The sequence below is a fragment of the Aphis gossypii genome, chromosome 1 (genome assembly GCF_020184175.1).
Source record: "Aphis gossypii isolate Hap1 chromosome 1, ASM2018417v2, whole genome shotgun sequence".
NCBI classification, from domain to species: domain Eukaryota; kingdom Metazoa; phylum Arthropoda; class Insecta; order Hemiptera; family Aphididae; genus Aphis; species Aphis gossypii.
The window spans coordinates 40,257,696-40,285,320 of NC_065530.1; the positions used below are offsets into that span (position 1 = coordinate 40,257,696).

Here is a 27,625-nt window from a genome sequence, read left to right on the forward strand (position 1 = left end):
TTTGTCTTATTTATTTTACCATTAGGTTAAACATAGTATAATTTTTAATTGTTAAAATGAAATTATAAATCTATTTGATAATATTTCATATCTTTTGATTCTGTGCTGTAATTTCTTATCAAATCGTGCTCATTTATAAGTATATAATTATGTACATTTTAGATACCGTGTATGAAGAAATGAATGTATTGATTCTACAATGTATTTTTTATTTTTTTTTGTGTACCTATAAGATAACTCGTCGAAATGAATGCTTCAACTTAATACTTAAGGGGTGGTTTTCGATGAAAAATTGAATATCGTTGGTTAAATTATAAAGGTTAAAAGCAAGAAGTTTTCAGCAGTTTTCAAAAACATAAGGAAAAATAACAAAAAGAAAAGGGTGACAGAATTTTTTTTTAACAAATTGGTTTTTTTATATTGAAACTCAAAAACGAATAACTGTAAGTACTTGAAATTTTTATCAAAGGTTCATATTTTCGATATCTATAGAGGATTAAATTTTCCAAATATTCTGGCTGTTTTTGAGTTATTTACAGAAAATTGAAATTTTTGATTTTTCTAAGTATTTTTTTTTTTTTGAAATGTTGATAAAAAAAAAAAAATGTTATTCTGATCGTTATTCGTTAGTCACAATTTTTTTTATGAGTGTTTATAGTTCAAATTTATTCGAAATATATCAAAAATTCCGAAAATTTGTATTGAATTGTGTAGTTGAAAATTCATAAATTTTTTAGCATTTATGTCTAATGTTAAAAAACAACACAAAGTTTTCATTACTTTTCCTACAAATAACTATAAAAAAAACTAAAAGTATCATTAATCGTTGTAGGAAAAATGTTACATGAGCGTCTGAATTTTAAATTGTTATTTGTTTTTGTATGTATTCATTAAAATGTATTGATTGACTTCCTACGTTTTTATTTTATATCTTTTAAACTAGCATTAATTAACAAATTCATATTTGTTTTTAAGTTCACAGTGGGGAAACCATACGGGTTTTAATCATAAGTGTTTGCTAAATTTATTTAAAAGACCATACTATTATTTTTCATAAATAGGAGTCATTTTTCTGTTTCAACAATTTAAAAAACTCAAAATCTCACTGTTAAGTATGACTATACCATGATGAAAACTAAAAAAATTGTTTAGTAAAATTATTAAATAATATTAGAAGAATATTCATTCCCTCGGTCGGCTCGATCATTTCTTGAAGTACCAACTAGTCCAGGGGTCACCAAATGGCGGGCCGCAACCGGCCTGTGGATGAATTTTAACCGGCCCGCAGACAAGGAGAGAAAAAGCCAATAATTTAATATATAACCTAACCTAATCGGCATACTATAATAATTAATAAATATTATGTACTTAGAATTGTTATGGCCCTCAAACATTTTTTGAATTCTTAATGTGGCCCACGGGAAGTATTAATTGGTGACCCCTGAACTAGTCTATATAATAAGTAATAGGTAATAAATAATAATATATTGTTTTGCATTTCTGTATTTTAAAAAAAATGCGTAAAAATACGAATTCGCATCTTAATAGTGATTGTGAAATATTTGATAATATAGGTAGTTAAGATAGTAAGTTATGGAGTGACTGTTGGTTGTTATATACACAATAGTGCTATACTTATTATATATACGCATGGTTATGTAAAGTTATACTTGACCTGTTAGCCGTGCATTTTTTTTTAGTTTGTTCTTGGGCGTTTGCACCATGATGTACGCAGTGACGCATTTAGAAAATTGACGCCCGGGCGTTAATGTTTTTTCACCCCTCCCTCACATCCCAAAAAAAAAAATTATCTAACTTTTTCCACATAACGAGCTTGTTGAAGCTTACTTTTTGGCGACCACTCGTTATCGTTGTCCTTTTTAGAACAAAAGTAAAAAATAAAATATTAACCAATTAATTATGTTATTTTTCATTTTTATACTCACAGTGGATGGGTTGTGTAAAAATCTGATATGGCCAGGGCCCAGGGGCGATCACTCCCTCTAGTCCCCCCTAAATACGTCACTGGGTGTACTGTATTCCGTGGTGTTGTATTCAGTTCAAGATAGAACCGTTTTCACACGCGTCTATTGCGTCATTTGTAAGTTGTAAGTTAATGATCTAGAATAATGTCACCTACCTATCAAGATATTTTGGTGTAGATACTAGGTTATGTTGTTACAAATTGTAGCCATTAAATTGTGATGTTCACCGTAGAAGTTTGGTAACTTTCTTCGCCGGATAAGATTTGAACTCAAACTTTAAGTTTTGATTTTTTTAAATAATAAAAAGGGTTATAGTAGCACGAATTAAGATATACTAATTATATCTTAATTCGTGGTTAGTAGTTAGTACGGATCCTCGTTTCCACTTTTCCACAATTCCAATTTCCTACACCTGTCATCTATTTAAGTAGGTAAACTATCATTTGTCTGTTGGGGTAAACGGTCAAAAAGTTTAAGACTCGTCTGTTGGTATGCTATTGATAAGGTCTATCTTCTTACTGTACCTCACGTGCTTACTGATCTTTAAGAGTACCTAATTATTCTTCTTCCACATCATGTTACATGTCAAAGACGTATCTATTAGAAAACTACTGTTTCACTATTTAATTTCTAGTAACTAGCTTTAGCAAAATTTGTAAGTGTTAAGACTTAATTTTTATTGTTAGACCGTTCAATGCTCATTGTAGAAACTTAACCAATATGATGTATCTAGTAGTTATATAAATGAATAATTATTGAGGATTGGGCAGTAGGTATCTTAGGACTTAGATACAAATTACAATAATTGTATCTACTATCTAGTATCGCTATACTGTTTTTTGAGTATCTTTCCCGTCCCTGAGTATATCCAGATTTATAATTGTTACAGTGCCACTGTCGTAGTGCGTGCACACAAAACTTACCGTAGGTAAGTATTACTTAAACTGTACCTATACAATACTGAATACTTGGTAATTTTTTTGATTTATCTTCCAGTGTGAATGAGGCTATTTTAGCAACTTATTTCCATCTATTCTATCTATCATAGATAATCTATGTTATTAATTAAGGTTGATATCAAATGCTTATAACCACGAAAAAAATATAATTTAGAACCTATGTGAAACCTATAAATTTTCTTATATATTTGCTGGTTTCTTTGTAATTACCTACTACTGTGAAACTTAATATAATGAGCTGTAGAAACAGTAACCAATTCACAGTGGTGAGTCCAGCACAAAATAATTGGGTAAACCTATTTTGTTCTGTAGTGTAGTAACTATTAGGACTTAAACTTTTTGAATAACAACAAAAATTGAGTCGTTTGAGGATAAATCGTTACCGTTACGCAATTTCGTAAAAATTTAATATTCAAACATTCATAACATTTTTTCTATAATGAGGCTTCGAGTTTTTTCTATAGCCTATAGCCATTTGAAGGAAAACTTATGGATTAGTTAGTATTAAGTTTTTTAATCTTAAATATAATAAATATAAAATTTTTATTTTTTATTAAAAAATTTAAAATATCATTTGAAAAACTTTCGCATAATTTTTTTAACCTATCGTCTTTACCTAAATTACTACTAAAAGCTCCTGATCTATAATTTAAAATTTTTATTAGGTTTATCAATCATTGTCAATTAAATTGGGTAATAATTAATAACCTAAGTATTATTGTTATAATATATAATTACCAATTATAGGTACATAATGATGGTAATTTGAGTGGAAAGGCCTAGCTATGAAAAAATTGTTATCGACGATAATTTGTCGTACTGTATAATTTATTATTCGTACCTTATAAACTAAAAAAACGCATTAAAATCGTCAAAAAATGCAAAAAAAATGTGTTTAAATAATCAATATCATACATTAAGATGATCGTATACTTCTGGTAAAACCTATTTTCAAAATTATTATTATGTAAAAAAATATAAACATCTATTCTGGGGGGAAATGTCCAGTACCGCTAAAATTCCCGGGGGGGGGGGAACGTCCATATACCATTTTTGTAATACGCTCCAATAATTATCAGTTTTCACTATATAGATAGTTTATACTTTATAGACTATAGAGTCTTATATCATAGAATATAACAATAAAAAATCTATATAATTTTTTAGAGCCACAGAAATACGAGTTTTGGGAAATATAATATTCATAATAATTTATAATGATCCATTTAATGTATAAGTATGACAAATGACTCTCATTATTATTTATTTCTGAAAATTATAGTTTTAAATCATTATAAAATACTGAAATTAAATCGATTATTAGGTATAATAATATATAATAGGTACAACGTATAGGTAATTATTATAAACATACCTAATAAATACGATAAATAATGACAAGTTATTTAATTATTTAAATTATAGTTTATGCAGGGTTTATCTTAAAATTAGCAATAATACGTAATTTAAGTGTAAGTGTAAAATTAATATAGCAGACTAATCGAATAATATTAACCGATAATTTACTTTATATTGAAAAGAAAATTATATGATTTTTTGAAAATTTTTGTTCTGGTTTTCGACGATATGTTTTAGTTTATTTATAGCTTCTTTTTTTTCTTATACCGCAATAATAGTAAAATATTTCAGTCATGGTGTTTTCAAGTTGGAAATTTTCTACTGATTTTTTCGGATTAAATATTTTTCTTCAATTATAGCAATATAAAAAAATGATCTCCTTTCACTAATCGTAGATCGTTGTTTCTGCATAATAATTTGTAATATTTTCTATTCTAAATATATTTTTAGCACCTAGGATATAGATTATAGATATATAACAACGAATAATAGGGCTTAAGACGTATATACCTTATCCTGCAGCGAGCTTAACATAAAATGTGTGATGTACGCGTGTGTATAATGTATATTATATACTATTACATGTACCGCTGAAATTTACACATATACAACAATTAAACACCGTGGTTTCTTAAAATATTTTAATTCATAGCTAACAGGCTACAGCGGTCATTATTTCCAATAACAATTTCAACTTTTGTTTTCGGATTACGACGAACAGGGCAAACGATGTTGCGGTAATCGGTCGGCGCGAGAGACGGTCATGAGGCGCCGACGACCGTACCGTGCCAAAAAGCGCGCGGACACTGACTATATTATTATACCGACTACCGAGCTACGGCAAGCGCTGTCAGCAGCAGCTGATGAGCGTGACTGGAGACACGGGCCGAGTGTTCTGACTTCCCGGTACTGGTATATACCCGAGTGCCGACCGTTTACCGCCAACAACCATGACGACGCGGACGCTCGACGGGCAGCGCCCGCCAATTTCATTCCTCGTCGAGCCGACGACGGTGGCGGGTCGCTCGCGTCACTCACGGGGTTCGGTCAGTGGTCTGTGGGCGGTGGGGGCGGTAAGGCGCGAAGCGCGCGGCGCGCGCGCACTCTCGCTACATAGTCGTACACACACGCGCGCGCTCGTCCGATCAGATCAATAATTTCTGCAAACATCCCAGCTGTGGTCCTGCTGGCGGCGCGCCGTGTGTTGCTGCTGTTGGCTCGTCGTCGTCGTCGTCTTCGTCGCCGCGCCGCGGTCGTCATCGTCGTCGTCGCGTCGGTCGGGGCACGAAAATCGAAAACGACGGGGGAGACGTACGAGAGTAAAAACTGATGTTCCTTCCCTACCTCACCACTGAGCGGATGGGATTGTAAAAAAAAAAAAAAAAAACAAAACAGAAATAAATAAACAAAACAAAAAAACGATACGATAAAATTTTCAAATAACGTCATTCTGCCGCGGTCGACGGTACACCTTCTCGCGGACCGGAGAAATTTCGTACGATATTTTCTTTATCATCGCCGTGTATTGACAGGCGGAAGAAAGTCGAGAAAATCATACTCCCGAAACCGACCACCCTCTCGTCGCCATCTCCTCCTACTCGTTCAGCCGCCACCACTAATTCGTCCACATCGCCACAACCGAAGGAAAAAAAAAAAATCATAACAATACGAATAGAGACGAGGTACCTTATACATCACCGTCGTATCATCATCGCACGCACCCCCAACCCCCCGCCACAAAGGATCACGTATTTATATCACCCTCCGAGTGTGCGTGTGTGTCTGTCACATCTCGCGCGCGCAGAAACTAGAAAGACTCCGCCGCCGCCGCCGCAGGTACATAATGTGATATACATGTAACGCGCCGTAATTTACACAATAGTGGAGACAAGTGGTGTGTGTGCGCCGCCGCCATCGTTGTCGCCACTGCCGCCGTCGCGATTTTGTCGTTTTTATAATAATTTTTCTCTTCTCTCGCGCTATCCGCCTCTGTTAAAATCGTAATCATTATTGTTACAATATCGCCACCGTTATTATTACTACTACTATTATTAATATTATTATTATTATTATTACATTGTTAATTTTTTTTACTATTAGTGCTATTACTGTTTGTACCTATTATTTTTATTATTATTGTTTAAAATTCTCATTTTTACACACCGTAAACCATGATCTCCGTATTATTATTAACGCCCTGTGTTCGTTTCGTCCTCACCGTCTTAGCAGTATGTTTGTGTATCGCGATTCAACTGCCACTGTCGTTAGGTCAGACGCCTTCGGTTTCGTATCACCACGATTCAGGTAAGTCTTCTCTGCTACTCCTCACCTATCTGACAACTTACCTACGTATTGTAGGTGATACCTAGTGCTTTAATTTGCTTACCTAACTTCTTGTTCAAAAAACAGCACCAAAACCCACTTGGGCACATAGTGGTGTTTGCAACTGTTGATTGTTCTATTTTCAACATTCACCTATTCAGAACATAGGATTTCTTTTCATTGCCCTTTTTGTTATTTCATTTTGGTTTATCGATCATTTCATTGACAATTCACTTGAGCCTAACAGTCAGTCGGTCAATAGTATTGGGTAGGCCCTGTTGGCAGGTGACATTTCCATTCCGTTTTCATAATTCAGTTTTTCTTTAGTAGATTAATTATTTTGATTATTGGTTTATGAGTAATATGAACTTACTTCTACAATAAAACAAGATCATATTTATATAAAAAAATATATATTTATTCTAAAATTTCTTGTTATGATAATGAAATATACCTAAATTGAAAATTAGACAATTTTGATTCATTAAATTACTTTAAATTGATTAATTAGGTATCTACAATGTACAAATAAAAATTTAAAATTTAGTTTTGAAGCTTCCATTTGTAAAAAATGTAGACTATTAATATGTACTTTATTTTATTTTATTATAGTTTATATTCAACCTCAAAATGCTCCATATGGATCTTATGTTGTTGAAGATCTTTCTCAGCATTCAAATAAAGTAAGTCAATCTTATGATCAATTTAAAATCATAGTATTTACTAAAGTATTTATTAAAATCTTTTTAGGAACAAGCATCTAATGATCGAACAAATCCTCCTCAGTAAGTAAATGTTAAGGAGTTTCTTATTTTTCATATAAATTGTTGTTTGTTTAGGAAAAAATAATAGACATTTATTATCTGTTTAATGGATTGATAAAGAAAAAATATTTTAAAATATTTATTCCGTTTTTTGGTTGATCTATATTTTTGGGAAGTTTACATGTTTGAATGTATAAATTAAATGTGATTCAATCAAAAGAGTATAATTGTTTGTTTGTATAGTAATGTGTTAGTCAATCTATAAATTTGTAATTTAAAAATTAAAATAATTAAATTATACTTTTATTTTTATAACTTGTTTTCAATAACTAAATTATAAAATTAAATTATTTAGTTAAAATATGGATATAGATTCTAGTTACTAATCAATTACTGGTTATGTAATTATAATTATATTGTAACTACGAGTTAAACTAAAATTCCAAATGAGGTTAATTTTGATTATTATGGGGTTATTCAACAAAAACAGGTGTTTTAATTTTCTTATAAAAGTAAAATATGGAGCAGGTATATTATTGTAATTTGAATTTATAATATTAACTAGAATATGAATTTTAGTGTAGTTAATAATTATACATCTTAGTATTAACAACAAATTATTTTATTATTTTTAGAAATGAGGCTAAAGATCCTGATATGATACTCATAAACATCAATACAGGTCCTCATCCACCTGGACTGGATGAACTTCAACCTGATACAGCTATTGGGTAAGTTACTTTATCCTAAAATAAAAAATAAATATAATTTCATAACATAAAACTAAAACAAGTAGAACTGTAGATTTTATTAACTGAGTTAATGTTAAAATTTATAACTGACCCATTAATTAATATGTCAGGTTGTACAAAAAATTGATTAATTTAGTGGTTCAATAAATTTAATGGACCATTTATGGTCATCTAAATCATGTTTAAGGGGCCATTTGCTCACTACCTATTAATTCATTTTAATGTTAAGTGAGTTTTCATGCAACTCAGTATATTATGTAGTTTTAACTTGTTTAAAATGATGCCTGTTGATTATTCCTACTGATAAACAAATTTAAATATTTGTTATTCAAACTCAATTATTTAATTCTAAAAATTAATTTAATGTAATTTTAAATCAAAATTAATAAAACAAATTGATTAGTTTTTAGCTTCGTGTATATTTAGTTAAAAATGGTTTGATTTGATTGTGTTATAGCCCAGATGAAATGTATTACTTTGCTCCTAAAAATCCGCAGAATAATAAAAGTTCAATTGTGGGTCAGCGTTTAGATGTAACAATTTTTGAGGATTTCCTTAACACTGCACCGGTAAAATTTTTAAGATCTAGAATTGTTTTTAGCATATACTTCTTACCTAACTTGCTTACTAACTAAACTATTGAATAATTTTAGGAAAAACATAGAAATCGTTTAGACTTTTACAAGGTTCCTTATTTAAATAATCTCGTGTTACCACTGAGAGCAACATTTTCAGCAGCGATCTCAATATTTAATCCATACTCAGAAATTTTACAAGTTTGTTTAACATCTAACATCAAAATAAATTTAATTTAATTGTTCTTTATGATTTACATAAATTAAAATTTTAGGTTGTAAAAGTATTTGGTGGTGGACCCGGATTTCACCTAAGTCTACCATCAGGCCAAATGGAAGATCAAAGAAATGTTTGGGATATTATGCCATACCAAACAAAACCTTTGATTAGATTCACATTTGCAGAGCGGTCTAAGAAAAATCACTCCACAAAAATTGGGTTTGTATTAATTGTTTTAAATTTATATATAAAAAAAATATTTATATAAAGGTTTTTTTTCTACTCCAAATAGGCTGTTTTTGAGTAATCATGAATACATAAATGTTCCTATAAATATTGTGATGGTATCAAAACCAGGTCTTTATAGTTCAGAACATATTATTGATTTTGGAGTTGCTAGTAGAAATGGTTTAGTTACATCAAAAGCACTAAACTTGTGTAACTCAGCAAAGTCTAGTATTATTGTTCAGGTATGTTATAGAGAATAGATAATTATGTTTTTAAGACTTATCATTCATTACTCTTTATAATATTTCTTTTAAGAATGTAACATCTGATTCTCACTTCGTGACTGTGGATTTTCCTCACGAAGTAGAAGTTCCTCCGCAGTCATGTACAGCAGGCCAAGTTGCTCATATTAGTTATCACTGTAAGAGCTGTGAATTATGTTTAACACCTTTATTGATTGTCCTTCATAATCTATTGATGTGTATTAAATGAAAATGTTTTATATATTTTTTAAGGGGATTATGTTGGTTATTCATATGGTGAAACACATTATGGACAGTTAACAGTAAAGAGTAACAAAGGCAATGAGTTGAATATTCCATATTATGGAAGAACATTGGAAGGCGATTTGGTGTATGAAGAACAATCATTGCATTTTGTGATGTCAAAAGCAATTCGTTCAACAAGTATCATTAAGACTTTTTCATTGCTGAATAATTTTTCATCCACTCCTGTTGCTATTTCTCAAATAGGAATTCCAAAAAATGCCACACAGTATTTTAAGGTAAATATTCTTATATTAATTTCCATTTATTTATTATTTTATATATATATATAATACAGACAATTATCTTAACAGTTTTAATTATAAGACCACTAAGATATTCTATGGTTATTGTTTTATTTTTAGATAAGAGATTTTAACCCTGTAGTTTTAAAACCTGGTCAGAATAAAACTTTATTTCGTGTTGGATATGTAAACCCAAACAATTCCAAAATGGATATTATATCATACTTGGAATTTAAAACCAATGCTTCAGATTTTACAATTCCATTAATGGTGTATGATGGACAACTTTCACAAGTAAGTAAAACCTTGTGTTCAAAACAAGAATATTATATGAAAAATGTGTTGATATGATTAAAAATATTCTGACTTAATAATTTAGGTTTTACCAGCCACCAACATTATCACATTGCCACCAATAAGAATAAGTTCGCCTCGTCATACTTATATTGTGGTTGCCAATGAAAATCCAGTTGCCATAATGGTTAAAGATTGGGGTACAACTTACACTCCACATGTATCATTAAATTTAGTTGAAATAGGAAAATTTAACTCTTCGATGCGACGCAATAGTGCAGACAGTTGGTCTCGGCCAATGATACGCGATGATCAAATACCAGCTGTAAGTATTTCCTTGTTCATTTAAATTACCTCTTTATTTGCTTAAATAATGTTTTCAAAGTATTAATTAATATGTTTAAATATGTTTTTTTTATAGCCTGTGGCTTTACCAGTTAAACATTATGCTATATTCCAATTATTAGTGTCTACACCAAATCCTGATCAAAATTTAACTGTTAAAATATGGATTCAAACTCAACATCAGCATTACAGTATACCATTAAAAGTATCTGTGTTTGATAAGAATTTACAAGTAATAGCTGAACCATTAGCATTTGAAAATTGTCATCCAGTAAGTGTGAAGTTATTAAATTATATAATAACTATAACTTAGGTAATAATATAATATCTATAAATTTTAGGGTGCTGTATGTACTGCTGAAGTAAATGTTATGTCTTGGCTGGACAGAACATTAGCACTAACTTCAGTGACTAGTGAATTTGTTAGTGAAAATGTTCGATTTGTTCCCACAAGACCATCTCTTATTCAACCTCAAATGGTGTCTTTAGTTGGACATATAGAATGGATTCCTGCCCACCATAAAAATTCTTCAAGTTGGATAGGTTTATTCAGTAAAGCGGGTACGTGATATATTTTAATTAAAAATAAAAATATTATAATCCAATAAAAACTAAATAATATATATTGAATATTGATGCATATAGAAAGAGCAATGTGGTTGTCAAGCTTTCATTTAACAAATTCTTCAGAAACAAGTTATATGGATTTTTCATGGTTTTATCGTCGAATGGGAAAATATTATGCTGAGGAAGACAATCGCACTTTAAGGCATCAGTTTACATTAGAGACTGGTTTGTATTTTAAAGATGAATTATTATTTTTTATATTTTAATATTTGAAGAAAGCTATTACTTCATTTTTTTCTGGAGTATTCATATACTTTAAAGTTCATATTATATTATTCTTTTTATTTTAATTCTAAAACATTTTAAATTTAATTTTTTTTAATTGCCTAATAATAAAATAAATTATCTTAATTTCATTCAGGTGGTGCTGAAACTTGTCAGTTCAGTGTACATCTACATTTAAAATGGCCTAAGTTTATACAAGAACCTGGTGAAAATCGACAGCAGACTACATTTGAATTGCCAACTATGGAGGTGAAAGGAAAACCATACTATCAAAAAATTTTGGTGAAAAATACATTTCATACGCAAAATATAACGTTGCATTTAGCTATGTATCCCCATCCATACTGGTGTAATATCACAGAATTCATAGATCTATTTGAACATGAGTATGAATATGCACTAATCAATAAAACCATCAACAGTTAAATAATATTTTTGCATTGTATTTAGGGTTAATTCTTTGTTAATATCAAGAGATGATTGGGAATTGGTATTGAATAATTCTAGTCCTTATCGAAGAAAAGTGTTAAATGTCAAGAATTCTGTTTATGTTCCACATAAGAAAACCATGATATTTGTTTTGCCGCCACAAAAGGAACTCGAAGTGTTAGTAAGGTTTCAGCCAAAAAAACCTGGTGTTAGTACATCTATACTTTTCATCAGGTAAGATTACATACATCAGAGTTCATCTTGTTTATTTGATTTTAAAAAATTCACAAAAAATATTATTGGTAATTTTTAATATTTGGTTATTTTTTAGAAATGATGTATCTATTCTAGAAAGTATATTACTAAAAGGAATGGGGGCTTATCCTGTATTATCATTTGGTTCTAAAAGAAAACTACCTCCATTAATTTTTGATTTGGAATCTAGTCCTATGATCGATCTCATGTGTAGTAAAAGTGAGTGATTTAAAATTTTATTTTTCTCTTCAAGAGTAAGAAACAAATTATAAAATATTTTTTTTAGATAAAACTTTATTGCCATCGGAGACCAGAATATTTTTAATAAAGAATCCTGGCAAACATACAGTTAGGATTACATCTATGACTATAAACAGTGTACTTTGCAGTGGATATGGATTCAGAATTTTAGACTGTAGAAAATTTTCTCTTTTACCCAATCAATCCAGAGAAGTATGTTTGCTTACATTATATTATTATAATGTTTTTCAGAAATAATAGAATAAATTTTATAGGTATCTGTAGAGTTCACTGCTGATTTCACTTTAAGATCAGTTATTCGCCAATTAGAAATAAATACTGAAGAAACAATTGGTTCAGAAACTACTAGTCGTATTTTCATTTACCAATTATGGGGTATTGTACCTCCAGAATGGGAATTATGCCAAGAAAAATATACATGGCAAGAGTTTCGTCGAGGTGATAGTTGGAATCGACCAGAATGGGAGTCTTCAATAGGTCAAATTATGCTCCTAGCTGCTGGAATACTCATGGTAGTTGCTTGGATTGTATCAATTGCTGCTGTACATACTATTGATAAAGATTTTTTATCAAAAAACCTCGGTCCTCCATGTGTTGGAGCTCATGGAAAACGATCATTTCAGTCTGTTCTAGCACAATCTGGAAACACTAAAAAAAACGAATTCAAGTATGTGATATCCAAACACTTCATTAGTACTACAGGTGTTATGACTAGTAGTAATATTTCATTAAAAAATCAACAGGAATTCCAAGCATAAAGAAGGCAATGATGAAAAGCGTAATGAGATAATACCTGATCCTACGTCTTTGGGTATATCACAAAGTGAAAACAGTTATGTCAAGCCTTCAGACTCTACTCCTATTTGGAGTTTTATGTTGCGGAATACAGAACCAGAACCAGAACAAGTAAATTGTTTTTCCTTTTAATTTTTACTTAAATGATGATAAACTAAATTTTTTAGAAATTTGAAAAAGATCGAAGTAGATCTCATTTACTTGATAATCATCCTAAAGAAAAAACGAAGAGACGTTATTTAAGTCAAACAGTGATACCAGAAAGTGATTCTAGTCAAAAATATAATGTGTCTTCATGGCAAATTGCAAGAAATAGGTATTTTATTTGATATATATATTTTTTTTTATTTTGATGAAAAAATCATTCTTTTTTTTTCTCCGAGGTTTTATAATTTACATTTTATATTAATCTTATTTATTAACTCGAAATATTATTTATAACTATTTCTTTCTTAAAAAACTAGATATTTAGTAGAAAATATATGTTATAATTATAATTATAGTATAATAATTTAATTTATAGTATTTTTATAAATATTAGAAAATGATAAAACACGAAAATTAAAGTAACACTGATTAATGATAAACTAATTTAAATCATTCCATAATAATTTTGACTTCTTGTTTATTTTGTTATAGATCTCCTGGGCTTGTAATAGATTCTCAATTGAACAAAAATTCTAAACCTGAAGAGGGAAAGTTTGAAATGGAAAATCGTAGACGTGCTGAAAAATTATTAAAAAAACAGTATGGATTAAAACCAGTTGACAGTTGGAGAAAGCACAAGAAAGCCCTTAACGCAGCTAAATATTATGAAGAACTTCCAGTGACAGAGAAAATTAGTCCAAGTCCAGAACCAAAAGTTCCTGTAGAGACCAAACCAGATCCTAAAATCTCAAAAACTGTAAAAAGCAATAAAAAAGTTTCTACTATCAGTCTTCCAGTAATAAAGCCAATTAATAGCCTAGAATCTCCAATAACAGTGTTGAATTCCCCATCACTTGAAGTTGTTAAAAAGCCTATTGCTTCTGTTGCACCATACCAAATTGTTCTTCCAAAACAGCCAATTGTGACAATCGTACAACCTGAACGTATAATCGAAAAGTGTAATGTTTCTAAATCAAAACCACTACAAGCTATGCAGAATAAAATTGAAAAAGAACCAACAACTATGCGGTCAGCAATATCAAAGAAATCAATTATTGATGATGATGGGCTATTGGCAGAATATAAGTGTATGAAGAAGAAAAATAAGACAGAAAGAAAAGCTTCGTTACCTCATTCTACACCACCAGTAGCATCACCTGTTTCATCAGTAATAACACCACCTGTAGTTAAATCAAAGGTTCAAAATGCCGAAAAATTAAATATGTCAGATATGGTAAAACCAAAAGTTCAAACAGTGGAAAGATTTATTTCATCAGAAGTTACAAAATCAAAAGTCCAAACTGTAGAAAGATTCAATGGTTCAGAAGTAGCAAAATCAAATGTTCATAGTAATTTGCCAGAAGTAACGAAACCTAAGGTACAATCTTCAGAAAAGTTCAATTCGCCAGAAGTAACAAAACCAAAAATTCAAACTGTAGAAACTTGCAATTCATTAGAAGTGATAAAATCAAAGGGTCAAAATAATGATAACTTAAATTCATCAGAAGTGATAAAATCAAAAGTTCAATCTGTGGAGAGGTGCATTTCACCAGAAGTGACAAAAATAAAGGGACAAACCGCAGAAAGGTTCAACTCACCAGAAGCAATAAAACCAAAAGTGCAGACTGTGGAAAAATTCACTTCTCCAGAATCAATCAAATCAAAGATTCAAACAGTAGAACATGTAACTCTCCAGAAGTGATCAAACATAATGCCAATGAAATTGTTATGCCCACCTTCACAGAAAAAGAGAATAAAGAATTTGTACCACTTTATAAGCCCCAGACAGATCAACAGTTAGACATCAAGAAGAAAATTACTGTATTGAAAAGAGGCTCTGATGAAAAACGTGTGGATCTTTCACCAACAACAACTAATAAGCATGGTAATATTTTATTTTATAATTATATATTTTAGTGAAGAGTAGAGGGGTTGCATAAGACCAGTCAGTAAATTAATTAATGAGCCTCTAATTTATTTATTTTGTAAAGTTTTAATGACTTTAATATATATATATAGTGTTGCAACCAACAATTATTAGTTAATGCGCTAATTATGGTTACTTGATAAATTATATCACTTTTATTTGATAAAAGTATAAAACTAACTCAATTTTATTTATAGAGCTGTTAACACTAGCAACTGAAACTTGTTGCAGAAATTTATAAATATCTGTTTTGAATATCATTATATTATAGACATTTATTTAATTATGTTCAATATGTATTTGGAAAATATAAACTTCTTAATGTAGGTATATAATAAACTACACATAAAATTAAAAGTTCTTAAAAGTTCAAAATGATTTTATTTTTCTGTATGTTTGGTCCATTTAAAAATTAAAAATTATGGTTTCTGTAATAAAATTAATATATCAGCGAGTGCCCAGTATTTTGTTTATAACCTCTGATCAGCATGTGGCTTAAACAATTTGCATTTATCAAGACTAATCTTGTGTTATTAATTTAATTTATAAATTAATTAACTATAATCAAATTTAAAGGTAGTAATATTAATTATCTAAGGCATTTAGGCATCTAAGAATTTTATTAATATTTTTATTTTAAAGTAAATTTTATGTAAATCATTATTAATTAAAAATAATTATAAGCTATAATACTTTATTAATTGTAATATTTTTAAATCAAAATATTATGATATAAGCCTATGAAGTGCTTATACTAAAATTCTTTCTAGTTTCTTTCTTTTAAGTTTGATATTAGAGACTTTCACATACAATTGATTCTTACATTTATTGTTTATAATTTTCAAACTATAGATATGAAATACTTTTTAGTTTTAATATGAATTAGTTTTCTTCTTGAATAAAATTAATTCCTTTTGTATTATTAGTTTTTATTTTAGGACCTGTGGGTTCAGGAAGAGATCGTAAAAACGAGGAAAAAGTAACTAAGTCTGATTCTGATTTAGTTTTACTTGAAACTCTAAAAAAAGAGTCAGGTTTGTTTTTTAAAAGCTTTTAATGTTTTCAATGATTTATGATATGGTACATTCATTTTTTTAGAATCAAATCTTTCAATAATTGATACTATGGCAGCTACGAGTACATCAAGTTATGACAGTCCTACTGACATTATACCATTTTCAAGCAATGACCCTGGTTACAATTTATGGACATCATATATTTGGGGGCCAGTCTATGGGCAATCTACAAATAATTCTAGTCTACAGAAATAAACTTGTGAGTATTAAATAATATATTATAAGTAAAATGTTGTTTAGTTATAAAGAACTTATTTTTGTTTTAGATACATATACTGAAGGCCACTGCCGTGTAGTTATGCAAGTCTTTTTTGAAGCCCTTAAAATGTAGACTTTCTTTTGGACAATTGTAAGTTTCATTTGTTTATAGGCAATAATGGACTTATTTTGATAGATATATTATGTTTTTGTGGACATTTTTGATCTTTCAAATCTAAATAATGAGCACGAATTTTTAGATTTCTTGATGTATTGTTTCTACTTTGTTGTTGATTTTCCCCCTTCTTATAATATCTGTTTTTATTCAGTCAAATAAAGACACGAGACATTTTGAAAATATAAATTATGTTTATTTATTTATTTGTCATTATTTAATACACAGAAATCCATATAAATTTTTGATGTGTAAAAAATAAAATTACAAAAACAATAAATATTAATTAGGGTTAGGTCAATACAATATTTACTTTTATTAATATATATGTAAGTAAAAATAAAAAAGCTTCATTTCTTATAAAGTCAATATTAATTTGACACATTTTTTCTAACAAACTAAAAAAATCATAACAGTCTTTAAAACTTAATAAAATAAAATATAGATCATGTGTAGTTTACCATACTGTTGGTTATTTTGAATTCATGTAATTCAAGTTTAAAATTATGGTTCAATCAGAATTTCCTACTAGGACTGAGAATTCATAGCTGCCAAATTTAATCACAATGATCTTGTCTGTAAACAGACTGATAATATAAATTTTGTTATTATTTATTATCTTCTTAGCACTGTTGGTAAAAGTCTAAAGGCCAATAGAAAACCTTATCTTTTAAGATAGTATATCTCCATATTACTTAATATGAGTAATTGTAAATGTTATTGAATAATACTGTGGTACATCATGAGTACAAGTATATGGTCAAATTATACTCTATTTTCTCTAAAAAGGGAATTTACTGGTGACCTGTTTTAGCTAAGGAGCAGTTAGACAACACTCACTTTACAAACTATTGTATATTTAAGTTAAAAAATCTACCTTCTTAACGTAAATAAAGCATAGATTAATCAAAAACTTTAAATATTCATATTTTATTATCTCTATTTAAATCTTTTTTTATAATTAATTTTAATAGTTATGAGTTTAAAAAACCTATTATTTCTATCAAAACTCATTAATGGCTAAATTGACTCATTTATTTGTTTAAACGTACTTAATTTTAGAATCCCAGTTTTTAATTCATGTGGTGTCTCCTTTTTTGTTCTATGAATTATTTGTTGAACAATTCTATTTTACGAATGATGAAAATAGCCAATGAGGGACTAAACTTCTCCTTTTTGAAATATTTATCACTGCCTATATATGATATTAAAGTTTTTATAATTTATACTGTAATGTTCTTTAGTTTTAAGATTAATATTTAAATTTGTATTAGGCCCATCTTACTTCATAATAATAAATAATAATTGCTACATTGTTTAAATACTATAAAAACTACTATTATTCGTTATGAAAAATCAAAACAACTTAGGGTAATAATAATAACAATTAAAATTCCTTGGAGAATGGTAAACTACACTTCTGATAAAATAAATAATACAATTTGTATAAAATAAATGCAGTTTTAAAATTAAAACTAATCTCTTTCCACATATTCTTCTTTCATGTCCCTTCCTTTAGTTTCTATTGGCAATAATGAACTTGCTACAGCCGCCAGTAAAGCTGCAGTAATGTAAATAATTATTGAAGTATTAAAAGATGACTTGAGCAATACCTAAAAAAATAATAAAAAAAATTGATCATTTTCTATTTGATGGTGTTCCTGAATATCCAGGTAAATGCATTGTATTCTGTCAGACATACCTGAGCAATATATGGTGTAATCATAGCACCTAAACGGGCCATAGCACTACAAGTTCCAACCCCTATGGATCTTAATGGTGTTGGATATACCTATACAACAATTATGTAAAAGTAAATAACTAAAACTAAAAAACATAACAATATTATGTGATAATTGCTATAAATTACTTCTGGAGTGTATACATAAATGGCTTGGAACACTCCTGCAATTATGCCCCTTGCCAAAAACAATGTGATCGTCAACAATACACGACTAAAAAATGTAGATTAAAGTAAAACAAATACAATTGTTTTATGATTAAAATATTTAACTATGTTATTACTTTTTTGCATATTGAAATAGTAAAAATAAAGTAAAAGCAAATAATGTAAATTGAGAAACTAATGTAATCTTTCGACCAAATCTATCAATCACAAAAATGGTGGCAAATATCCCTGTAACAAAGTGTATTTTTTCATGTTAAATGAAAGTTCATTTATTCTTAAGATTACTGTAATTACCAGGAAATTCTGCAAGTGTTGTCCACAGAAGATCAATGTAGTCTCGAGTTGTCAAATAATGGGATTCGGCAGTACAAGATTGCACAGTCTTAAAAATTCTACCATCAAAATTTGATGAACATGTTCTATTATTGTAACTGCTTTCAAACAGCCCTGTAGACATTAACACAATGCCATAGTAACAAAATGCACACACCAACCTATAATTAATATATATGAATATTAAAATAATATAAATAAATTTGTGTGTGGTTTGAAATGTTTGAATGAATCACCAAATAAACCAGAGTAAAATAGATGAGACTCTGAGTTGCGGCAATAGAAGATCAGTGAAACGACCACGTTTTTCTTCTAAAACCACATCGTCAACGACCAATCTACCCAAGAGCATTGGTTTTCCGTTATCGCGGGCAACTTTTTTTAATGTGTCAATCGCTTTATCTGTTTGACCATTGGTCACTAGATATTTGGCTGATTCTGGTAACCACTAAAAATTGGAATTACAAGTATATGTTTGAAAAGTATTAACTTTTATAATAATAGTTGTATACATAAAATATAATTTATAAATTTTAACCAAAACATAATATGGAATATTCGTCAACTTTGAAAATATGAATAATATAAATTATCATTGATGAAAGATGTGACTTTTCTTATAGTTAAGACATATTATTTGAATGGTGCTAATTAGTAAGGGTTAGCACATGTGAAATAATATTAATAAATATACAAAATTAAAATTGCAACAATTTAAAAATGATACGTTGATATATTATTTAGTAGAAAACATTAAAACAGTATAACACTAAATATTGTGTTAATTATTCATATTTATCAAACCAATAACCTGTGTAACAAAAATCTAAATATTTTATATTGAATAAGTATGTTATATAGATTTTTGTGATATAAATGATACTATCTGTAGTATAGAACATGCAACAAGCGTTTATGAGGTGTTTTATTACCGGACACACACATGCGAAACCAAGCAATGGTGCTGTGGACAGTACTAAAAGCCATTTCCAGCCTAATGTGGGCATCACTATTAGGGCTAAGAGAACTTCGAAGCATGCTCCGAGCGCCCAAAAACACTAAATAAAAATTGAAACAAAAATATTCATTATTAATAAGGTATTTATAATAATTACGAGGCGATCTGAGTTAAGTTTTTACTATAGTGTATTGAGAATACATAATTTAATGTATATTAAAAGCATAAATAATTTGTAACATTTGTGAAAAGAATGCTATTCAAAAAATTGGCCTCGTATCGCCTCAATTTAGAATGAATATGTGTAGTAATAATATATTGTAATGACTACACACACATTATCTATTTCAATATTACGAATGCTGAAACTTACATCAAGTAATACTACACATTTGGCTCGCTGTTTACAAGGTAAAAATTCTGCATATAACGTAACACTAGCAAATACACAATACATCACAAACAAAATATATCAAAATAACATTTACTAAATGCACTATAATTGTTATAAATTATAATTATTTTAACATACGACTGTGGAGAACAACCAATAGCAAATCCAACTAATCCTCGTAAGATTAATAACCATGAGTAGTTAGGTGACATTGAACTAAGAATACCAAAGTAAAACAATAACACCGAACATAGTGTCAAAGCCTGTAAAATATAGAACATTATTATAAGTTTCATTAAAATTAATATGGAATAAACAATAAAAATTGTTTATTAATTTTTGATTATAAATCAAAAGAGATTAAATGACATTTATAATATTTTTTATTTAGTTAAATATAATTTTCATGTAAATTTAACTCTTTAATTGTTTTAAACTTATCATGAACTTAATAATCACTAATCATTATTGAGCATATCCAAGAATTACAATCTATTATGTCATATATGGTCATTTAATCCCTTTGATTAAAAACTTTAACTAGTAAGCAATCAACAAACATACTGTTTTTCGGCCAAATTTGTCACTGAAAAATCCCCAAAATGGCAAACTCAACATCATACCCATAAAAACAACCTAAAAATAATAAAAGAAGAAAACAAATGTAAGTATAATAACAGAATGTAAAAGAATGTAACTATAAAATTAAGCAAGCAAAAAAATTAATTGAACACTAAGGTAAACTTACAGTTGTTGCAAGTGCTTGCTGAAAAAGTGTTATCTGCCATTCATATTGCAATGTGGGTGACAAAATGCTCAATATGGTTGTTTCCATACTATCAGCCATCCAACAAAGTCCAGTGAAAAGGGATAACTTTACTTGGAATCTACCAAATCCAAAAGCATCCACAGCTTGAGCAACCGTAAACGTTTCTGGCCAGGGGAAGACAAAAGAAAAAATTAAAAGAATATTAAAAACTGTAAGTCACAGGTTTAAGTCAACCGCCTTGTGAACATTGCCAGACCGTATTTTTTAGTTTTTTTGCAGGCGTATGGACTCGTAGGCTCATCATTTATGAGACAACCACAATACAGTACTTACCATCGGGCACAACGGACACGTTGCTCATTTCGAAGTCTTGCGCCTGTTTCTTAGCGGTGAAGACATTACTGATCCTACGGTCGGATTCATTCAGGTTTTGGTAACCCGACGAGGACGATTCCATCGTTTCGTTGGGGTGTCGAAAATTCAAATCAAAAACGATGTGTCACATTACTCAGTTATTAAACGTCGACAATTGGTGGGAAAAAGTAATCGAAAACTCAGACAAAGATTCAATGATGGAAATTAAGATATTATTTAAATGGTTTGAAATTTTCGAATATTTAATTAACCGTGTTCGAAAAAGGAATACTAAGACTATGTTGTGTCGGGTGGCGTCATCGGTCTAATGTCTATAACTCTAAAAATATATTATTTATTATTTAATTTTCATGTTAATTTTAATATTTATTATCAATATTATCATTTTATTACCGTGTCCACATTGTTATCGTCGCGGCAAATTTATCGTAATTATTATCAAGCATATTTTCTTCTACAGCCAAGCGATATCGACTTTTATTCTTCCACGAGTCTGGTGAGCCCGATAAGCCGGGCGGCCGCAGCTGTTTGGAAAACTGATTGCTAAGATTTCTTTTCAAAGCCGAAAGATCGACTCCACAGATCCTTTTCCGACTTCGTTTTTACACGAATAATTTTGTACTAGTAACTATCTTTTCACCCCCCACAAAAATCAGCCATACTAAGTGAGTATCTAAATTTTAACCGATTTTCAGTTTTACGACACATGTGACTGACGCGTCTCCGTTCCATAGGGACATTGCAGCCAAAGGTCAACGCGAATAACCACTATCGACACTTAATTTGTTTCAGGATGTTGTTCACCAGTATAAGAGAAACGCTGTCCAAGTTTGTGCAGTCTCCTTTCGGTGTGGTCAAGGCCGAAGAAGAACTGGTTGACCCAGCCAAGGTCTTGAGGGTGAGTTCAATGATACTATGCTACAACGATGACAGTAAAAGTATTAATGTTCTATGCTTTTTTAGGCAAAGTGCGAACAAGAAAAAGAAGCGCAAGCACGGTTTGCCAAATTGCAAGAGTGTAACACTCGAGTAACCTCTAGAAAAGAAACAGCTGAAACCTGTGTTGAAGAGTTCTGGGATTTCCTAGAAGTCGTCGATAAATGCATTGCAAAAGACCTGTTCGATCATCTCAAGTGAACAATGTGTAATTTTATGGTGTTGCAGTTTGACAGCCATTTAGCCTTAGGTATTTTATGTATGGTATAATCCATTCTGTAAACAAAGTTATAATATTACAATTATTTCTTGTTTTTATTTCGATTTTCCAATAAAATTTGAGTTGATTTAAAACTAGTTTTGCTCTACTGATATCAGCTATTGATATGTACACTTAAACACATTGACTGAAATATTCAAATTTGTTCTCTGTTCACCTGTCTTATGATTGATCATATATTATAATATATTTATTGTTTATACAACGCGATACTAATATTATTATAAAATATAATATTGTGTTGTGCTTTTATTAGTATTATCAGTAATTGATTCAATGAAATAATAAAGTTAAATTAATTTTCACAAAGTAATTAAAAAAATACGTAACTATTATTTTGTTTTCCTTTGAAACGCTTTGTTAATTATATTAATTAAACAAAAAAAAAAAAGTTTTTTTAAGTTAAAAAATTTAATCTAGTAGTTTCAAATGGTTTTTAGCTATATAGGTATCGTGTAAAGATTGGTACTCTTTGTTTTTGGGGATGACTTTTAAATGTTATTAACTTAAAATTTCACGTTTTATATTCTCTCATATACTCTCTATATTTCTCATTTCCTCTTATTATTCTAAAATATTTCTTTGATTTTTAAAAAATGTGTTATTATTTCTAATTTAAAACTTGGTTTTATTTAGGTCACTATCCTAAAATGATAGGAATTTTAAAGTTCAACTATTGCTTAAAATTTCTGCTTATTTTAATGTTTTTTTTTTTAACATCCCCCATTACTATATGTTATATTATTGTTAAGTAAAAGTACTATAGTTCTTTTTGAGACCATTAAAATAAATTAATGATGTTCATAGAAAAAAACCATGGGGGGGGTTGTAAATAACAATAAAAACATGTGCTATATGTGTACTACCATCATTTATCAACTTTACTAATAATTTATATGAAATATTATGATACATATCGTTTACTAAAATAATTCATTATTCTATATTCTATACATATGATTCCAAAGTATTTTGATACTATGGAATACTTATAGAACTTATGATGTTTGTTATTTAGTTTTAGGGAGAACTTTTTTGTTCTTTTCTTACAAACTAGTATCACTATTCTAAAGACTTCTGAATAGATAATGGTAATGTTTTTAATTATTTTATTAATATCCATAATTTATTATTTTAATAAATTATATCTTAATACAGTTTTTTAGAGCTGCAAATAAGTGTAGTTACTTGAATAATATAGTATAAACATAAAATGGCATTACAAGGGACACTGGTATATATCCCAGTAGGCCACCATGAAAATGAGTCTATGGGGGCTGCAGTAGGCTATTTGGGGCTTCTGTAGTATAGTAGTTGGCCATACTAAGGGGCCTGTTAAAAAGTAATTTGTCGGACGTTTGTATGAGCTAAACCAACCCTGGTTATTGTTATATTGAAATTTTTTGTGTTGGTAAAAAGTCCTTGTTATGGACCACCCATTACTGGTTTACAGACAAGGAAATACTACTCTATATTATTAATTATTATTATGAGTATCGTGTATTAGTGTCTACTATTTACCATGATATATTATTATGTATGAATGATTTTCAAATTCAAATAATTGCAGTAGGACTAATCTACTTTGGAAGCGATGAATTCATAGTTAACAATAGTTACCTATGGGTATCACTCTTTAAACAAATAGGTATGTATGATTTATATTAAATAGTTTTTAGACCGTCAAAATGTTTAAATTTAAGAATTTAAATTCATAAAATTATACGTTACTAAATGATATTGGATAATGTTACCTGAATTTAATACATATTGTTGTTATTATTTTTATATTTTATTTGACGTATAATTTTTAATTTATGAAAATAATGAAACATACTTTTTTTTATCTTAGACGTTTGTTTTCATATTTAATTAAATGAAAAGTTCCTTCTAAGTTAGTCTTATAGTGATTCAAAAATTATAAGATACATAGGCACAATTTATTTTTATTAGCGTTTAAAATTTAAATATTGACAAAATTAATCATGAATAGATATTTGAAAATTATTTTATTGTTAAATATTTATAAAATGTTTTGTATAAGTAGTTAAAAGAGCTATAAGAGTATAAAATTTTTTATAAGTTTGGCTTACAATAAATATTAAAAGAATGCCAACGGCACGTAGTGTTCACAAGCGGTCACCCATCCAAATACCACGTATGTTAAGAAAATAACCATAGATACTAATTAAAACGGCGATTAACATAATTCAAACCAGATAACAATCTACTTAAAAATCTTGTTATTGTGTACGGTAAATACATTTTTCTACAGATAGACGTAATGAATCGATTTTGAGAATGATAACGAGAAAAATAAAATATGAATATTGAGTATTAATATAAGATATTATTGTACAATACAATATTGTATTTAAAATATTAATTATATTTATAGCCGTTTAAGATTTTCGTATTGACGGTAAACCTCGATAAAAAAAATTGAATACAAGATCACATAACAATGTAGTACCTACTTAGCAGGATATAAATTGAAAATACTTTTGATTTTAGTCAGGCGTTTTAATGTGTAATTAAAAAATATTGTACTTTGAAGTTTAAACGTATATTACTGTATTTTAGTTATCTTTAAATTCAATTAAATTATTGGTAAATTTCAAGTATAAAAATCGTCATATATCATAATTAGGGCTGGGATTTTAATGCAAATGCATCTTTTTTTCTAGTATATCGTAAGTATAAAATGTGTTTTGGGCGATGCTGATTAATTTAGAGTAATTTTTATTTTCCATTTTTGGTCAAAATTAACCTTAAATGCATTTTTAAGGCCTTTTTTTTGAAGATTTTAGGGCATTTTCTTAGTTTTTAGAGCATTTTTCACAATTTGTTCATTAAATGAACGAAAATTGTTGCGATTAACAAGATATTTTCGGCAAACTGCCGACGCGTCATGGTACGATTTATAAACAATATAGCACGAGTGCACGACAATCGATTATCGTCGATAACAATTTTATCATAACTAGGACTTTCCATTTAAATTATCGCCGTTATATTATACCTATTGGCTAATACGTACTAGCAAAAACAAGTTAAAATATTAAATATTTTTTTTTTTTTAATTATTATTTTATAATGAATGATTAAGAAAACAGAAATACAACAAAACAAGTAACAACGTACAATAACAAAAAATTAATTATATAATTTTTTTTTAAATTTTTTTATTAAGCTATAATAAATATAAATGCATTTTTATATTGCAATTTTTGAGTATTTTAAGTCTTTTTTGCATTTTTTAAGATTTTTTTAGGGTAATAAAATCCCAGTCATAATTATAATTGTTAAAAAAAATAAATCATTAAGTCGGGAATGATTAATTATAATAACGATGTGTAGTGGCCCTGAAAAGGGCCGTTTTAAAGAGATGATAATATTGGACAAATTATGCACGTTCTCCGCGGATACGACGAGCCAATTGGATGTCTTTTGGCATGATCGTGACACGCTTGGCGTGGATGGCGCACAAGTTGGTGTCTTCGAAAAGACCGACCAAGTACGCTTCGCTCGCCTCTTGCAATGCCATGACGGCAGAGCTCTGGAAACGCAAATCGGTTTTGAAGTCCTGGGCGATTTCACGCACAAGCCGTTGGAAAGGCAATTTGCGGATCAACAGTTCCGTACTCTTTTGGTAACGACGGATTTCACGGAGAGCGACTGTACCCGGACGGTAACGATGTGGCTTCTTCACTCCTCCGGTAGCTGGTGCGCTCTTACGTGCGGCTTTGGTGGCCAACTGTTTCCTTGGGGCCTTGCCTCCGGTGGATTTGCGGGCTGTTTGCTTGGTACGTGCCATTGTTGGGTAATGATTGTGTGTTGCTCGGACGAACTGTAAAGCACTGATGGTCCGTTGCGACGAAAACCACCTGTATTTATACACGAAACGGATTCGTATCTGCGGTTCTCATTGGTCGGCGCGTGAACGATAATCGGAGAGGGGGGAAATGGAATGGTGCACTTCAATTGGCCGTGCGCGCGCCGTAAAACGGATAAATTGAACGTCGATTGAAACTGCGTCATCAGTTATCGTTTAACGATTGTCATACGAGTTTTCAAGTGAACTTCATAACAATTTTCAAAAATGACCGGACGCGGCAAAGGAGGAAAAGGTCTTGGAAAAGGAGGCGCCAAACGTCATCGTAAAGTTTTGCGTGACAACATCCAGGGAATCACCAAGCCCGCAATCCGTCGGTTAGCTCGTCGTGGAGGTGTGAAACGTATATCCGGTTTGATCTACGAAGAGACCCGTGGAGTTTTAAAAGTGTTCTTGGAGAACGTGATCCGTGATGCAGTCACCTATACTGAACACGCCAAGAGGAAGACCGTCACCGCCATGGACGTCGTCTACGCGCTGAAACGTCAAGGACGTACCTTGTACGGTTTCGGAGGTTAAATACCCACATACACGCACACGCACACGTATACCTTTTAAAAAGGCCCTTTTCAGGGCCACCAACTATAATCTATTAAGCTATGCATATCTTTTATTGCAGGCCTGCTGGCCTGTGTTGACTGAAAATACATTTTTCGTAACGAAAAACATCGTAAAATTGTTACCGTGGTTACCGAAAATAAAATAGTAATCGGTATTTTAATTTACCAACAAAACAAATTTATTTTGTCAAATCTTGAGTTATGCGGTGTTGCAGTTTCAGCGACGATATACAGTTGCTATATACAACGCGTGCAGTGTACACGCCAGGGTAATCTCGAAGTTACAATATGAAAAATAAAATATATTATATTATTAATTTTTTTTTTTTTTTATTAAATTATATTAACTTCTTATTTATTTAATATGCAATGGCCTTATTGCGGCAGTCCCCGAATGCCACTTGACTTTTTTTTATTTATTTTTTTCTTAACCTTATTTTTACAGAGGCCACATGATTATTTCTAAAATTATAGTATTCTTTTGTATTTTCGAAAATATCGAAATTTA

General features: G+C 29.8%; 5 protein-coding genes across 6 annotated transcripts; 3 read left to right on the forward strand and 2 right to left on the reverse strand.

The window, feature by feature from the left end:
* Positions 1 to 5,367: 5,367 nt before the first annotated feature.
* Positions 5,368 to 16,897, forward strand: LOC114128115 (transmembrane protein 131). Its single transcript, XM_027992547.2, is given in 27 exon segments — positions 5,368 to 6,607; positions 7,238 to 7,308; positions 7,376 to 7,410; positions 8,025 to 8,120; positions 8,599 to 8,710; positions 8,795 to 8,917; positions 8,992 to 9,155; positions 9,229 to 9,406; positions 9,480 to 9,585; positions 9,680 to 9,948; positions 10,075 to 10,248; positions 10,334 to 10,573; positions 10,670 to 10,864; positions 10,935 to 11,154; positions 11,239 to 11,385; positions 11,582 to 11,831; positions 11,896 to 12,108; positions 12,206 to 12,348; positions 12,416 to 12,582; positions 12,645 to 13,057; positions 13,134 to 13,296; positions 13,353 to 13,501; positions 13,825 to 15,011; positions 15,014 to 15,217; positions 16,186 to 16,293; positions 16,358 to 16,534; positions 16,602 to 16,897. Coding segments are annotated over 26 exon segments (5,433 nt in total). The 5' UTR covers positions 5,368 to 6,474; the 3' UTR covers positions 16,531 to 16,534; positions 16,602 to 16,897.
* On the reverse strand, positions 16,883 to 21,805 carry LOC114128112 (synaptic vesicle 2-related protein). The gene is made up of 12 exons (XM_027992542.2): positions 21,405 to 21,805; positions 21,051 to 21,235; positions 20,867 to 20,938; positions 20,441 to 20,565; positions 20,282 to 20,345; positions 19,883 to 20,008; positions 19,187 to 19,398; positions 18,912 to 19,111; positions 18,734 to 18,845; positions 18,579 to 18,663; positions 18,411 to 18,500; positions 16,883 to 18,321 (listed from the first exon to the last, which is right to left on the reverse strand). Exons 1-12 carry the CDS (start codon positions 21,526 to 21,528, stop codon positions 18,184 to 18,186), a joined length of 1,533 nt encoding a protein of 510 aa, XP_027848343.2. The 5' UTR covers positions 21,529 to 21,805; the 3' UTR covers positions 16,883 to 18,183.
* A 147-nt stretch (positions 21,806 to 21,952) lies between these two features.
* LOC114128113 (cytochrome b-c1 complex subunit 6, mitochondrial-like) lies at positions 21,953 to 22,736 on the forward strand. Of its 2 annotated transcripts, none has more exons than XM_027992543.2 (3): positions 21,953 to 22,111; positions 22,239 to 22,344; positions 22,410 to 22,736. In XM_027992543.2, exons 2-3 carry the CDS (start codon positions 22,240 to 22,242, stop codon positions 22,581 to 22,583), a joined length of 279 nt encoding a protein of 92 aa, XP_027848344.1. In that variant the 5' UTR covers positions 21,953 to 22,111; position 22,239; the 3' UTR covers positions 22,584 to 22,736. The 2 variants fall into 2 exon arrangements, with proteins under 2 accessions (XP_027848344.1, XP_027848346.1); XM_027992545.2 differs by having other exon boundaries at positions 21,970 to 22,111; positions 22,181 to 22,344.
* Positions 22,737 to 25,984: 3,248 nt separating this feature from the next.
* On the reverse strand, positions 25,985 to 26,535 carry LOC126555945 (histone H3). The gene has a single exon (XM_050211085.1). The coding sequence runs from the start codon at positions 26,477 to 26,479 to the stop codon at positions 26,069 to 26,071; it is 411 nt and encodes a 136-aa protein (XP_050067042.1). The 5' UTR covers positions 26,480 to 26,535; the 3' UTR covers positions 25,985 to 26,068.
* Positions 26,536 to 26,683: 148 nt separating this feature from the next.
* LOC126548875 (histone H4) lies at positions 26,684 to 27,200 on the forward strand. The gene has a single exon (XM_050196903.1). The coding sequence runs from the start codon at positions 26,765 to 26,767 to the stop codon at positions 27,074 to 27,076; it is 312 nt and encodes a 103-aa protein (XP_050052860.1). The 5' UTR covers positions 26,684 to 26,764; the 3' UTR covers positions 27,077 to 27,200.
* Positions 27,201 to 27,625: the final 425 nt, after the last annotated feature.

What these genes read in the sequence shown, in the direction of transcription:
- LOC114128113 (XM_027992543.2), top strand. Translation starts at nt 22,240, where the DNA reads ATGTTGTTCACCAGTATAAGAGAAACGCTGTCCAAGTTTGTGCAGTCT. An exon ending in ACCCAGCCAAGGTCTTGAGG is followed by an intron (nt 22,345 to 22,409) that starts GTGAGTTCAATG and finishes ATGCTTTTTTAG; the next exon opens with GCAAAGTGCGAACAAGAAAA.
- LOC114128112 (XM_027992542.2), bottom strand. Translation starts at nt 21,528, where the DNA reads ATGGAATCGTCCTCGTCGGGTTACCAAAACCTGAATGAATCCGACCGT. An exon ending in ACAAATTTGGCCGAAAAACA is followed by an intron (nt 20,566 to 20,866) that starts GTATGTTTGTTG and finishes TATATTTTACAG; the next exon opens with GCTTTGACACTATGTTCGGT. An exon ending in AACACTTGCAGAATTTCCTG is followed by an intron (nt 18,846 to 18,911) that starts GTAATTACAGTA and finishes ACTTTGTTACAG; the next exon opens with GGATATTTGCCACCATTTTT.
- LOC126555945 (XM_050211085.1), bottom strand. Translation starts at nt 26,479, where the DNA reads ATGGCACGTACCAAGCAAACAGCCCGCAAATCCACCGGAGGCAAGGCC.
- LOC126548875 (XM_050196903.1), top strand. Translation starts at nt 26,765, where the DNA reads ATGACCGGACGCGGCAAAGGAGGAAAAGGTCTTGGAAAAGGAGGCGCC.